This window comes from Pseudorca crassidens, chromosome 6 (genome assembly GCF_039906515.1).
Source record: "Pseudorca crassidens isolate mPseCra1 chromosome 6, mPseCra1.hap1, whole genome shotgun sequence".
In the NCBI taxonomy this organism is placed as follows: domain Eukaryota; kingdom Metazoa; phylum Chordata; class Mammalia; order Artiodactyla; family Delphinidae; genus Pseudorca; species Pseudorca crassidens.
Genome location: NC_090301.1, coordinates 47,042,792 through 47,057,368, shown reverse-complemented (window position 1 = coordinate 47,057,368; position 14,577 = coordinate 47,042,792). Strand labels below are relative to the sequence as shown.

Here is a 14,577-nt window from a genome sequence, read left to right as displayed (position 1 = left end):
GGCCATAGGATATATTTGGATGGGTGTGTATAACATGTTTGTGCATGTACCTTGTGGCCTTTGTATATACTGTGTGTGTGTGTGTGTCTGTGTGTATAAATATGTAAAATGATAATTTACTCAATTTATGTCCTATTGTGTTGGAGATAGATTTTTTTGCTGTTTTTAAAATCTATTATAACAGTGCTTTGAGCATGTTTATTAAATGTTTGTTCATATTTTAAATTATTAGGATTAATTTCTAAAAATGAAATTTGGAAGTCAAAGGGATGTGTTTTTTAACGTACATTTGATAGATATTTGCGAAGTAGGAAAACATCGATACAACCTATCTCTGAACCAAACTTGATATAATCTTTCTTAGTTTGGTGGGTGAAACATTTATCTTGTTTTAACTTGCATTTCTGATTTCTAATGAGGTTAAGTCTTTTCTCATATGTTTATTAGCTCTTTCTGTGTTTTTGTTGTATTGTCTATTTGTATTCTTGGTCTATTTCCCTTCTGAATACATCTGTTTGTTTTTTTTTGTTAATTTTGAAAAAGTCTTTATTATATACATGCATTTCTGTCATGTGGCAGCTGCTTTTCTACCTGACAAGTTTGTCATCTTTTAAAAACAGTTTTATTGAGATATAATTTATCATAATATTCACCTGTTTTAAGGGTACATAATTATAGAGTTTTGCAGATATTATTATAATCTAATTTCAGAGCATTTCTATCACTCTCTAAAAAGAAACCTCATGTTCAATGCCAGCCACTGCCCAATTACACCCCCACTGATGTTAAAATGTGCTATTTAGGTACTACTGAAAAATGCTGCTAGTTATAATTATGTTACCATTGACTGTAATACACATTCATATTTCAAAGCTGTTGATATCTGAATATTTGCAGCTCTGAGTCAATGAAATACATTATTTCACAATAGCATTATGTTACAAATACATGATACTAGCTGCTGTCTGACTACTTTTTCATTTTCTCTCATGTTTCTTTTATAGTATTTGTAACTCTGAAAATATTTTATGTAATTCTTTATTATTTCTGTCCCTTGAAAGCAGGGACCTTATCTGTCTCATTTAACTGCTATATTCCATTCATTTAGACATAGGAGTTACCCGTGATTTATTTATTTAACTGAATGATCAAAGAGATTTCTTTCTCTGTCCTGTTAATTTTCACATAAATAAGTAAACCATATTGGGAGATTTTTCTTTCAGGCAAATTTGTTATAGGAAGTGTGACTGAGCAAAAGTGATGTTTGAGGTAAAAAGCTGCTTAAGGAAGACTGCAAATTGTCTATTTTATTAAAGGGTGAATATGGGATGGCATTTTTTTTTAATTGAGGTATAATTGACATACTAGTTTCAGGTATACAACATCATGATTTGATATTTATATATATTGCAATATGATGAGCACAATAAGTCAATTAACATCTATCACCATTCATAGTTACAAAATATTTTTTTCTTGTGGTGAGAACTTTTGAGATCTGCTCTCTTAGCCACTTTCAAATATGCAGCACAGTATTATTAACTATAGTCACCATGCTGTACATTACATCGTTTTAATAGCCACTTTTTTGGGGCAAAATATAAGCCCTCTGAGGACCTACATCATTATTTGTAAAGTAACAAATGGGAGCTGAATGACTAAATACACAGGTCACTTCCAAATAAAAGTTTACTGTTTTGCTTTTCTAATGTTTTGGCATTCTTCTGGCCTTTGGCCTTTTCAAAAAAGGTGATGTAGTCTTGTTGTTCCGAAGGATATTCTTTAGGCATGAAAAGAAGAAACAAAAAAATGTAGCTTTAGGGTGATAAAGTAACTTTGTCTTAAAAATAAGCATCTCCTGTAATTCTCCAGCAAGTTAAATGTTCGACAGTGTCTTTTCAAACCGTTGGAGGAAATGAGAAAAAAATGAGAGGAGTTGGTTACTAATCAGCGGGCAGAGTCTAAAGCTATGACAGTTTGCATCATCCAATATGCTTCTGTCCTGAAGTCTTCAATCACGGGAGTCTGATAAAGTGCAACTGGCAAGTTTAAAAGCTGACCAAAATAGGTGTTAAATTTTCAAGTCTCTGGTGATGTACTTGCTAATTAACTTTAAGATTCTCTAGCAGCATTTCCTTCTATGAATTTCCGAAAGTGATAGTATGGAGTCCTTTGTTAATTTACATAATACGGGGCAATTTCTTCTCATTTTTGCCATTGTGTGAGACACTCTTTTTCCTTTTAATTTACTTGGGAGATCAGAGCTAATATTTCAAGGTGTTTTACAGAATTATGGACAGAAATCATTGTTCTTTCTCGACTGTTCCCTGAGGAAGCATTTCCTTCAGCACTGGAATTTCTGCAGTTGTCTGTATTCTGTATCCCTTTCAAGGTTGGTGGCATGGTCCAAGCAGCCTGGGGAGTTCCGGCATCACTCGAAATGGTGACTCAGGGCTGTGACTCAAAATATTTACTTCCGTCATGTGCCCTGGATTAGCTGCCAGTTTCAGCCAGGTCATGAATGAACTTCTTGTCAATGTGTTTGGAGAACAGGCTTTCCTTTTCTTTCTCCCCACCCACCTCTATTCACACTTCCTCTGAGTGAAACTTCTGCCTGAGGTTGAATTGGGTATTTTAAGACTTGGTCTCTGGATAAAAAAGTTCTGATTGGTAAAGAAGAACTTCCCATTGAGCAAACTTCTTAAAAAGATGGTAATTTGAGGTTGTGACACTGTTGAAGCTGAAGGCGTTCAAAGCAATGGGTGATAACATATTTTTTTGGAAAACTGTTGACCAAGTTTTGGCTGCCAATATATGCCAATGTGTTATAGCCAAATACATTTGACTTCTTGTGTTTGTTAATGTAATTGAAAACACCTTTAATCACTGGATGCTATAAGATACGGCTGTTGTCTTGGTTTTTCAAATATACTTTTTAATCAAAAAGAGCCATATTGCCTGGTGCTTTTTCACCTTTGACTGGTGCTGCTTCATTTTTCTTAAATGCTGTGGGTAAATTGCTTGCCATATTGGAAAGAACTATGGATTTTTGTGTATAAAAATATATATACAAAATATATGTAAAATTTCTACTTATTTTCCAGGACATTTTTTTAGCTCAAGCTAAACCTGATGTCCACAAAGGCAGATAACCATAATCATAATGGTAGGGGATGTTTTTGATGCTTTTTTTAAAAAAAACAGGACATAGAACATGGTAGCAATGAGAAGCACATAATACCTGACCATGCATAGCAGCGTCCTATGCCACCACTTACAAATTTAGAGAAAAGTCCATTTGTTTAGGAAAACTAAAATGTATGGAAGCAGTTTTTCAAAGTAGTAGGAAGAGAATGGGATAACATTTTACAGAGGAAACTTCTCTTCCTCCTTTCAGAAACATAATTGAAGAAAAATTGCTTAGCATAGAGGGCAATTCAGAAATGCCATGAAGTCCACTCTTAGCGTTGCATGAAAGCTCTTGACCACTGTTCCCCTCTAGACCCTTTTCTCTAGTCACAGTGAACAACTCACAAGTCTCTAAAAAATCCAAGAATATCCACTCCTTTGTTTCTTTGCGTAGGATCTTCTCTTGGCCCAGAAAGCATTCCCTCACTTGTACTCTGCCACCCTTTTCCCATTACTCTTTACACAGTCCTCTACCATTGCTCCACTGTAATTACTTGTTCCCATGACTGTCCCTTGTATCAGATATTTCCTTCAGGGGCAGACTACCATTTCATCATGCGTTAGGGTCATGGACAGCTACACCTGACTTTTCAGTTAGGGTTTGGATCAAACATGGAAGCAATAAGGTTTTCTAGGTCAGAGGCCCTTGGGTACAGAGGCCTACAGGGCTTGTGTAAGGGACTGGGGACTCAGGGTAAGGGAACTCTTACATATAGAAATAAGTTTATCTTGGAACCTTGATTAAAATTTAGCCATTAGAATAATACTCTATATTACATACCATTTTCCAAAAGGTTTATCATCTTCATTTAGCAAAGAGCTCATGCTCAGATAGCTTATAATGAACTTCCGTGTATATTGGAAGAGTAAGTAGATGTGACTTTGAGGGAATATGTAAGTCTCTTAAATCAAAATAGAAATATTCCTAAACTTGAAACTGAAGGAGATACAGGGGGTTGATTAAATAAACTGCTGTACAGCTGTATAATGTTGTACTCAACAACAATGAAAACGGTGCTGTAGGTCTACTCTTATTGACATATTGTTACAGGGAAGAAAGTATATACATTTACATATATAGTAATAGCTTGAATTTTTTTTAATATTGGCTTAATATCTACTTTGCATAAAAGGATATGCATGTATTCCTAAAACAAGTGTTTAAGAATAGACACTAAAATGTGATCAGAGGATATTTCTTTATGGTGGGATGGTGGTATTTAGATTCATCTTTACATATGGCTTTATTTTGTGTTTTATGTTTTCATTTGTTTTGTAATATTTTTAATGATTATTATTAGAGTACATATAATAAAGAGTACAAATAAAGAGAAATAGAAGATATTCTGTTGTTGGCCTTATAGTACATAATATCTGTACTTGCTAACTGCTGTACTTTTATTTTGAAAAATTTTAAACTTACAGAAAATTTGAAACTGTAATACAATGAACAATATACCCTTCACCTAGATTCAAGTATTCTTGCAGACATTGTGAAACTTTACCTCAAAGCACTTCAGCAGGCAGTTCCTCATAACTGGGACTTCCCCTTATATAACCACAGTACTGTCATCATCATCACATACTAGAAATATGTCTTCAGAAAAATTTCTTCAGACACAAGATTCAATCAAGGATCACATCTTGCATTGGGTTGCCATAGATTGTTCTCTTTTAATCGTGAATCTTACTTTTTTTGTCTTTCATGACATTGACATTTTTGAGGAAACTTTACCAGGTGTCTTGTAGGCAGGAATATTGTATTGGCAAGAATATAGTGATGTTGGGTCTGCATGTCTTTTTTTTTTTTTTAAACAAATAAATTTATTTATTTATTTATTTTTGGCTGTGTTGCGTCTTCGTTGCTGTGCACGGGCTTTCTCTAGTTGCGGCAAGCGGGGGCTACTCTTCGTTGTGGTGCATGGGCTTCTGACTGTGGTGGCTTCCCTTGTAGTGGAGCACGGGCTCCAGGTGCGTGGGCTTCAGTAGTTGCAGCATGCGGGCTCAGTAGTTGCGGCACGTGGGCTCTAGAGCACAGGCTCAGTAGTTGTGGCGTATGGGCTTAGTTGCTCCATGGCATGTGGGATCTTCCCAGACCAGGGATCGAACCCGTGTCCCCTGCATTGGCAGGTGGATTCTTAACCACTGCGCCACCAGGGAAGTCCCTACATCTCTCTCTTTTTTTTCTGAATCGAAGTTTTAGAGTATGAGGAAATACATGGAGTCTTAAATTAATTTGAGTACCACCTCTCTAATATGGTACTTTCGTTCATGGAAGATTTCCTCTAATATAGAAAAGTTTTGCTTCTGCTTTAACATCTTTAGGGTCTTGCTGAAAAGGCTGTTTTAAATGAAAGCAGAAGCAGGAGGTAGCAGTTGTGATAATGCTGTACTTTTTGTTCAGATACATTAGATCATAAAGTCAGTTCCCTCAGGCTAAGCTTACCTGAGTTTATCATGATGCTTATGGTCTCAAGGGACAATGAATAGAAGTGAATCCCTCCAAGCACCGACTGTTTCACTGTCATACTGTATTTCTCCTGCTTCATTAATGTAAGGGGGGAAAATGCCTTTATTTCCTTTGTAGAAAAGAATAGAATAGAAATCCAGTAATACAGTGAGAGAACACAGTTAGCTTGCAGTGGAATTTTTTTTAAATTCTATTAAATAACTTGTAAGCATATATTTTATGGCTAAAATCCTTGAAAAAACTATTAATTGAATCCAATTCTTCCAAGGGCTGAGCTTCTTTGTAGTTGTAGGTTAGTCCATTTTGGATATAGCATTTTGTTTTTAGAACATATATTACTCAAACTGTGCTAGGCTATACTGCAGTAGCAACATGGTTTGGTTTTGTTTTTTAATATACAAACAAATCCCAGATCTCAATCACTTAAAAAAGGATAATTTCTTGCTCATGTCATCATCTTGTGTAGGTCATTTGGCTATTCTTGGTGGTTTAGAAACTTGGACTGAGGCTGCTTCCATTAAGGGATTCCACACCATCTATTCTTTCAACCTCATGGCTGGGAGAAAGAAAACATGGAGAATACCTATCCACTGTTTTTGTTTTATTTTGTTTTTTAAAATGAAATGACAATTTGAGATTTCACATATAAGTGATATAATGAAGTATTTGTCTTTCTGTGTCTGGCTTATTTCACTTATCATAATGTCTTCTAGGTCCATCCATGTTGGTGCACATGGTAGGATTTCTTCTCTTAAGGTTGAATAATATTCCATTTTAATTATATACCACATTTTCTTTTTTTCATTCACTTGACCATAGACATTTAGGTTGCTTCACACCTTGACTGTTGTGAATAATGCTTCAGTGAACATGGGAGTACAGAGGTCTCTTCAAGGTAGTGGTATCATTTCCTTCAGGTATATACCTGGAGTGGGATTGCTGGATCATACAATAGTTCTGTCTGTAATTTCTTGAGTAGCCTCCCTACTGTTTTCCATAATGGCTGCACCAATTTACATTACCAGCCAACAGTGTATCAGGGTTCCCTTTTCTCCACATCTTCTGATAATAGCCGCCTTAATTGATATGAGATGATATCTGATTGTGGTTTTGATTTGCATTTCCTTGATGACTACTGAACTCATATCCACTCTTAACTGACTTGAATTGGAAGGGACACATGCCACTTCTGCTCTTAGCAGAACTCATTTTATTGATAAAAATGAGTTATGCGGCTTTAACCTAACTATGGGAGGATGGGAAATGTAAGAGAGCACGTGAACTGTTAGGTGATCTATAGGTCACTGATGTGTGAGATCGGCATGTGAACATAGGCTTCAAAGGCAAGCTAGCTACTGTTGGGAAACTTTGATTCATATGGTAAAAGGCATGTACTAGCTAGTTTGTTCCTCCTTCCTCCCTCCCTTTACTAGTAAATGGTGCCTTTGTGACCACTGACAAAAAACAGTGAGTGGTGTTTAGACTACAGATAGAGGACTTTGGAAATTGACACATTAAAATTTTTTTGCAAAACAATGAAAATGTTCAAAGAATAGTACAACTAATATGTTAACACCTTGCCTAGATGACATCTGGCATTATTGAAATGATCATTAATTATGTATAACTCTTCAATTGGTCTTAAGTCCTCAAAATGGAATTGAATAACCATAAGCACTACCTTAGATGGGTGGGGTTTAGGGAGTAGATTTAACCAAACCTTTTGATGATATTAACATGTTGGCTGGCATTCTTAAAATTGACACTTGTCTGATGTATTTGTCCAATACAGTTATTGAAATATATGTTTATAAGGAATGATTATTATAAACAGATTTTAAGAGGAACAGACTGGACTTTAAAAACAGTCTCTCCTTCCCCAAATACTTTATGCATATATTTCTGTAATTTTTTCATTGACCAGATCAAGAGCTTTCTCATGGAAAAGATTCTTATCTTTATCTTTTTAAATCTACAGTGCTTTACATGAGTGCCTGTTATATCAGGAATAATTTCCTCAATAATGTAGGCTGAAAAATAAGTGTTTGCATGTAGTGTGCCAAATCGAATTCTTTTTCCAACCAGCCAAATCATGTGTTCTGGATTCTGACTCACATTATAATGTCATTGGTAAGATCTTAGTCTTTTACTAAGTGTTACTGTAGTGTTAGCTAAGTGTTTTACTAAGTCTTTAGTCTTTGACTAAGTGTTAGCTAGTGTTCTATAAAGGTGTTTCATAGCCTTCTATTTTTGTAAATATCTTCATGCCACAGAAAGAAGTTCTGGGAGTACAGAAGGTAATCATAAGTGTTTGTTTAATAGTTAATTTTCTTACAATTTAGCAACTGGAAAATTTCACATGCTGTTACTTTTTCACTTCTGCATTATGATAATTGGTAGGATTAATAACAAATCTGCATTGTGATAATTGGTAGGATTAATAACAAATCTGAGACACTTCTAAGTCATCCTGTGTTTTATTTTTTCTAATTAGTTGAAAATCCCCAACGTGTGTAAAGTATATGAGATAAATAGCCAGTGTACTATTTGATTAATCAAAGGCACACTAGTCATAAACCTGGTTGGATTGAAAGAAACTATGTTATACTAAGTAAGAATATTTTGTTTCTCACCCCTCACAGTTTTTTTTTTTAATTATTTTTTAACTTAATTTAATTTTATTTTAGGCAATAGAGATTATGCCAAGGATGATCCGTTGGAGTTTAAGTCTCATCAGTGGTTTGGAGCATCTGTGAGGTCAAAACAGGATAAAATTTTGGTAAGTGTTTTAGATATTTAATAAGTTAACTTTAGTCAATTTATGTGGGAACACAGGAAGTTTTATGCTTGAAAGCTGATAGTAAAATTCAGTGTGCTAAAGGGCAGAGAGTTTAATCAGATCACTTAGCTCTGATCAAAGGCCACCCCTTCTAAGGATACCCTCTCTCTCACCCTTCACAGACTTGGCTTTTGCTACTTTCACCTTCATTCCTACATTGTTCATTTTTTTTGCCCTACTCGATGGTTCCCATCAGTTTGTTTCTATCCAGCCAGGTTTAGGAATAGTGTGCCGTTGATTAATCAAATGCCCTAGTACCTCCTCTCCTTACGAATAAAACACCCCTGCCTTTGCCTCATCGTCCCCTCTGCTACAGTCCCCTTCCTTTGCTCCCCTTTTCAAAGACTTGTTGAAAGTGGTTTCTGTAGTAACCATCTCCACTTCCTCACTTCCCATCCTCTTCCCAACCCCTCCTGTCAGGCTCAGGTAGGCATGGGCAAGGTCATCCTTGACTTGCAGGTCAAGAATACTTTTCTTGCCCCCTCAAAACCATTCAACAAGGTCATTTGACCCATGCTTTTTGAAATACTTTTATTTCCTTGGCTCCTGGGACTCTGTACTTTTCTGGTTTTCCCCTTTACCGCTGGTCGCTCTTTTGCCATCTCCTTTAATAGCTCTACTTCAGCTGAGCTTCTAAATGTTGAGGTGTCTCTGAGCTTTGTTCTGGGCCCTTGTCTTCTTCAACTACACCTTTTACCTAGCTGCTCCTATCCTATCCTGTGGCTCTGAATACAATCTATATATCATAATCCCCAAATCTATAGCTCTAGCTCTTGATTCTCCTTGGATCTTTAGAAGTTGTATTTCCAAACTACCAATTTGACATTTTCATTTGTATATCTCATATATTATTCAAAATGAATGTGGACCAAAATGGAACTGTTACCCTCCATCATAAAGGAAAAACCACAAAAATAAGTATTTCCATATAAACTTCCCCATCTTAGAGGCAGGACTCTCTACCCCATCCACCAGCAAGCCCTGTCAGTTCTGTCTCCAGCTTCCGGAATATATCCCACGGCCCTCAGTAAATCATCATCTCCACTATTCTACCCTGCACCAAGCCACCGTCGTTCCTCACCTGGGTCAGTGCAGTGGCTGTTCTCATCCCTCTGCTTCCTCTCTTGCCCCAGCTACAACCCATTCTTTATAGAAGGACCAGAGTGAACCAGAGCATTTCACCTGCCTGATTCAAACAGTCAAGCAGCTTTTCATCCCTCTCAGGGTAAAAATCTCATGCTCATCCTGGTTTTTATAAGCATCTGCGTAATCCAGTCACCAGCTGCTGACTCTTTGGTATCATCTCACTCCACCTCACATGTGTAGCTATACTAGTCTTTTTATTCCTTCCATACCAAGTCATTTCAGTTAGATCCTTAGTGTTTGTCCCTCTGCCTATCTTATGCTCATCTTACTGCTTTTCACTTGGGCTGGCTCCTTCTCATTCTGATTTCAGCTCTACTTTCATTTCCTCAGAGAGCCCTTCCCTATTTTAACTACTTGCATAGTATTTATTATTTTCTTCTTTTTTCCATCAGATTGTGGGGCATGAGGGAAGGATTTGTTTAGGAAGTGAAATTTCGGCAGAGCTTCAAAGGATGTGTCAAATTTTAGCAATTGGAGGTGAAAGGAGAGGTTGAGAATGGTGGCATTCTAGGCAGAAGGAGGTACAAAGAAGCAAAAATATGCAGAAGTGGCAAATACTCCACTCTGGAACATCAGGTACATGGAGAGAAGTGGCAGTGATTTCTTACTTTAAGTTTTTAGGGTAAATATAAAATAGCCCAGTGTTATCTGTAGTGTTTGTATTAAAATGTTTTGCTTCAAAGGATATTATAGAAAATTCATTGAATTTTTTCCAGCAAATTAAATTGTTATACTTTGGTAGATTACTATGCTGTTAAAAAACATGCATTCTACCACTTTTACATGGTGTTGAAGTCTATAAATCTGAAAGCAAAAAGGTCATAGTTTATTTGGAAAGTAAATAAAATAAGCACTGCAAATTCTTTTACTCTCTTCTTACTTGATAAATTATTTGCTTTATAACTTAGGGATATATTCTACACACATGAGAGTGTTATTTAGTTAAATATTCATTTGGTCTGTGCCCTTCAGTTTAGCACCTAACGTCAAGAAAGGTGCTACTCAAAATAATGATTTTGCTATTTTGAAAAAAAAAATACCTAGACTCCAAATATGGCCTTTAGAAGCATATGAGAAGAGTACTTTAAAAATCTTTATCCACTACTGTGATAAGGAATTTAAGGTAAAGGATAGGTTTGATTAATTTTTATAAATGCTTATAAAGGTATATTGTAATCTGAGGTAGTATAGATTATATGAAACACTAATTTTTTTCAGAGAATTTTTATGTGTGGACTACCCCCTTTGATTTCAGGCCTGTGCCCCACTGTACCACTGGAGGACTGAAATGAAACAGGAGAGAGAGCCTGTTGGAACATGCTTTCTTCAGGATGGTACAAAGACTGTTGAGTATGCTCCATGCAGATCAAGTATGTATAGGAAATTGACCAGCTTTTACAAAGAGGTTTGGGAAGCCTAGGCTGTTAAAAAAGTGTGTGTGTGTGTGTGTGTGTTAAAATTTGTAGACATACCGTGCTGTTTGATGACAGCAAAATGAAGGCAATTTTATTAATGTAAAGAAATTTAGAATATGCAGTCAACAGGCTTATCTTTCTCCCTAAGAACTAGTTTTCATCTTCCTTGGTCAGTAATAATTAATATGTGATTTTGGAAATCTGCATTTTTAGTCACTATTAGTCAAAAGGTGCTCCCTTGAGCTTCTCTAACAGAGATGCAGACCCCACAGCTAACGATTCTGATTCAGCAGGTCTGGGTCAGGCCTAGCCACCTTCATTTTTAACAGACTCTACAAGGTAATTCTGATGGATACCAAAATTTGAGAACTGCAGCTCTATATTAATAATGATGTTAAAAGTAAAAAATAATTGTCATAAGGAGCCAGAGTTTTTATAAGAAGGTGAAACATTGGGGTCAGGAGCCGGAGTCTGAATTTCCTTGCTTTTAATCAGTCTCTTTGTCAGTCTGTCGACTAAGCTCACTCCTCTTGATCTAAAAGATCTCACCCTGTTCTCTAATATGATTTGAAATTTCCAATGAAATTTATATTGTGGCTAAAGATGATTTTGAGCACTTGTAATTCTGATTATGCTTTTCCGAACTCTGTATACTTTTTCCTTCTTGGAGGTTGCAGTCCTTTTGCTTCTCCACTATTGTTGAATTGGCCACCACTCCAGATCCTCTTTATATCAGAAACATAAAAATAGCTTCTTGAAATGCAGTGTGGTGTTTATACCTGGACCACTTTTTAGGCCATTACTTTTTCTGTTCCACTGGTCACCAAGTAGTGTAGTAAAGAGAATTAATAACAAAAGTACAACATGTAAGACTCTTATTGCTAGACTTTTTTTCCATGTTAGGTAACTTGTGACACCAAAGTATCATTTAGTCTTCAAAATTCTAAGCAGTTGAACCTCTGAGAAATTGCAAAATGATTTCATGAAACACTTATTTGTTAGCCCACTGCCCTGGCCCTACTTGTTGTAAGTGGGAGGTAAACATGAAAAGAATGATACATACCCATAACCGCTTTATTAGAGTAGGTCAGAAAGCACACCCTGCGAGAATGGAGGAGGTGGGCAAGTGTATCCTCAGTGTCTGACTACACCACCTTCTATTGGTGTTTTGGTCATAGTACTGTTGTCTTTGGTGGCATGTGGAAAATGTGAGGACTAAATTTGTGTTTTTAATTTCTGTATTGCAAAAATGTTCCTATGGTGAGAAGATAATTTCGTAGCTCTGAAGGATGAGCTAACCCTTGTGTGCCAGGCTTGTAACCTATTGTTTATGTGATGGACACACCTGTAAAATCACCTTTATTCTTTTCTGATACATGTGGGAACTGAGATTCAGACAGTTGAAGTCATTTTTTTCCTACATCTTATGGTAGTGAGTGATCTAATGAGGATTTTAACCCAGGTCTGTCTTATTCCAAAGGAATCTTTTCCCTGTATTACTAACAATAGAAAATGTTTTCCATTTCTATTTCCTCTGTATTAAGCACAACTTTTCTACAGAGAATACTGCTTTCAAAAGTGCAGGTTTGGGGCTTCCCTGGTGGTGCAGTGGTTGAGAATCTGCCTGCCAATGCAGGGGACACGGGTTCGAGCCCTGGTCTGGGAAGATCCCACATGCCGCGGAGCAACTGGGCCCTTGAGCCACAACTACTGAGCCTGCGCGTCTGGAGCCTGTGCTCCGCAACAAGAGAGGCCGAGATAGTGAGAGGCCCGCGCACCGCGATGAAGACTGGCCCCCGCTCACCGCAACTAGAGAAAGCCCTCGCACAGAAACGAAGACCCAACACAGACAAAAATAAATAAATAAATTTATTTATTTAAAAAAAAATAATAGTCACAGGACAAGGCAGCTCCCATTCTACCATTTAACAGCTTAGAATACTATTCACATGTCATGAAAATTGCTAAACATTACAAGGGAAACACTTAAAAAAAAAAAAAAGTGCAGGTTTGGATAATTCCTGATGTAAGAGGACAAGAACCCTTCTGAAAACAAGCATTCTAACGATGATCCCTTGAGGATATACTGCCATGTTCAGCTAGCATTTTTCATCATTATGCCTCTTCAGTAACGACCAGTTCTCTTCTTAACATGTATTTAAAGGATTAAGACTGCGTGATGTAGCTGCTCATAATGCTTTCACTTATTTGGTTTAAGCACAGACATTTTAACCTTATTTTCTGAAGTATTTAACATCCAAATCAGATCAGCAAACTATGGCTTGTGAGTCTGTTTTTGTAAATAAAGTTTTATTGGAACATAGCCACACCCATTTGTTTACATGTTATCTATAAAGGGAGAGTTGAGTCCTTGCCACAGAGACTGTATAGCCCCTAAGCCTAAAACATTTATTATCTGGCCCTTTACAGAAGATGTTTGCTGATCCCCGATCTCAATAGTAATACCTCAAATATTAGAAAAAGCAGAGAGAACAATCTTAAAAATATCAAAGTGAATGCCTTTCTTCTTAATAAGCTGGCTTTCAGTATCTCTTGATCATTGTATGTACTTTAGGGCTCAACCTTTGAAGTATTAAGCTACCTGCAGCCCACAGTGCAAGGGGCAACCTGCCCAGAGAAGAACGCTCAAGAGTGGGAATCTCAGAACTTGGGTTATATTCTTGCACTCTGCCAACAACCTGTATATCTATAGTCATGGGTGATTCATCACTGGTAAAACGCTGATTTAGGCAAAAGACTTCAGAGATGCAGTTTTGTATTTTATACTTCAATAAATTGTGAAGTATGTATTTCATACTTCAATAAATTGTGTAACCCAATGGCTGATTTTACACGAGGCTGCCAGTTTTGTAGGGCTACATTGCCAACTTCTTGATAACTGCTTGTTTTGGTGGTGGTAGTTTGTGGGTTTTGTTGTTTGTTCATTTGTTTGTTGTTTGCTTTCTTTTTTTTAACACCTTTATTGGAGTATAATTGCTTTACAATGGTGTGTTAGGTTCTGCTTTATAACAAAATGAATCAGCTATACATATACATATACATATATCCCCATATCTCCTCCCTCTTGCGTCTCCCTCCCACCCTCCCAATCGCTCTAGGTGGTCACAGAGCACTGAGCTGATCTTCCTGTGCTATGCAGCTGCTTCCCACTAGCTATCTATTTTACATTTAGTAGTATATATAAGTCCATGCCACTCTCTCATTTCGTCTCAGCTTACCCTTAACCCTCCCCGTGTCCTCAAGCCCATTCTCTACGTCTGTGTCTTAATTCCTGTCCTGCCCCTAGGTTCTTCATAACCAATTTTTTTTTTTTAGATTCCATATATATGTGTTAGCATACGGTATTTGTTTTTCTCTTTCTGACTTACTTCACTCTGTATGACAGACTCTGGGTCCATCCACCTCATGCTTTTGTTTTTTGTTTTTTTTTTTTTCATGCTTTTGTTTTTAATGTGACCTATATGGATCTGTGGAACGTCACTCTATAAAAGTTTACC

General features: G+C 36.7%; 1 protein-coding gene across 2 annotated transcripts in view; it reads left to right on the top strand.

Annotated features, from left to right (window-relative positions):
- ITGAV (integrin subunit alpha V) overlaps positions 1-14,577 on the top strand; it is an 86,875-nt gene that overhangs the window by 25,145 nt on the left and 47,153 nt on the right. For both annotated transcript variants that reach the window (XM_067741269.1, XM_067741268.1), the window contains exons 3-4: positions 8,347-8,438; positions 10,900-11,014. In XM_067741269.1, the coding sequence (XP_067597370.1) occupies positions 8,347-8,438; positions 10,900-11,014 (207 nt within the window). The remainder of the gene's footprint in view (positions 1-8,346; positions 8,439-10,899; positions 11,015-14,577) is intronic.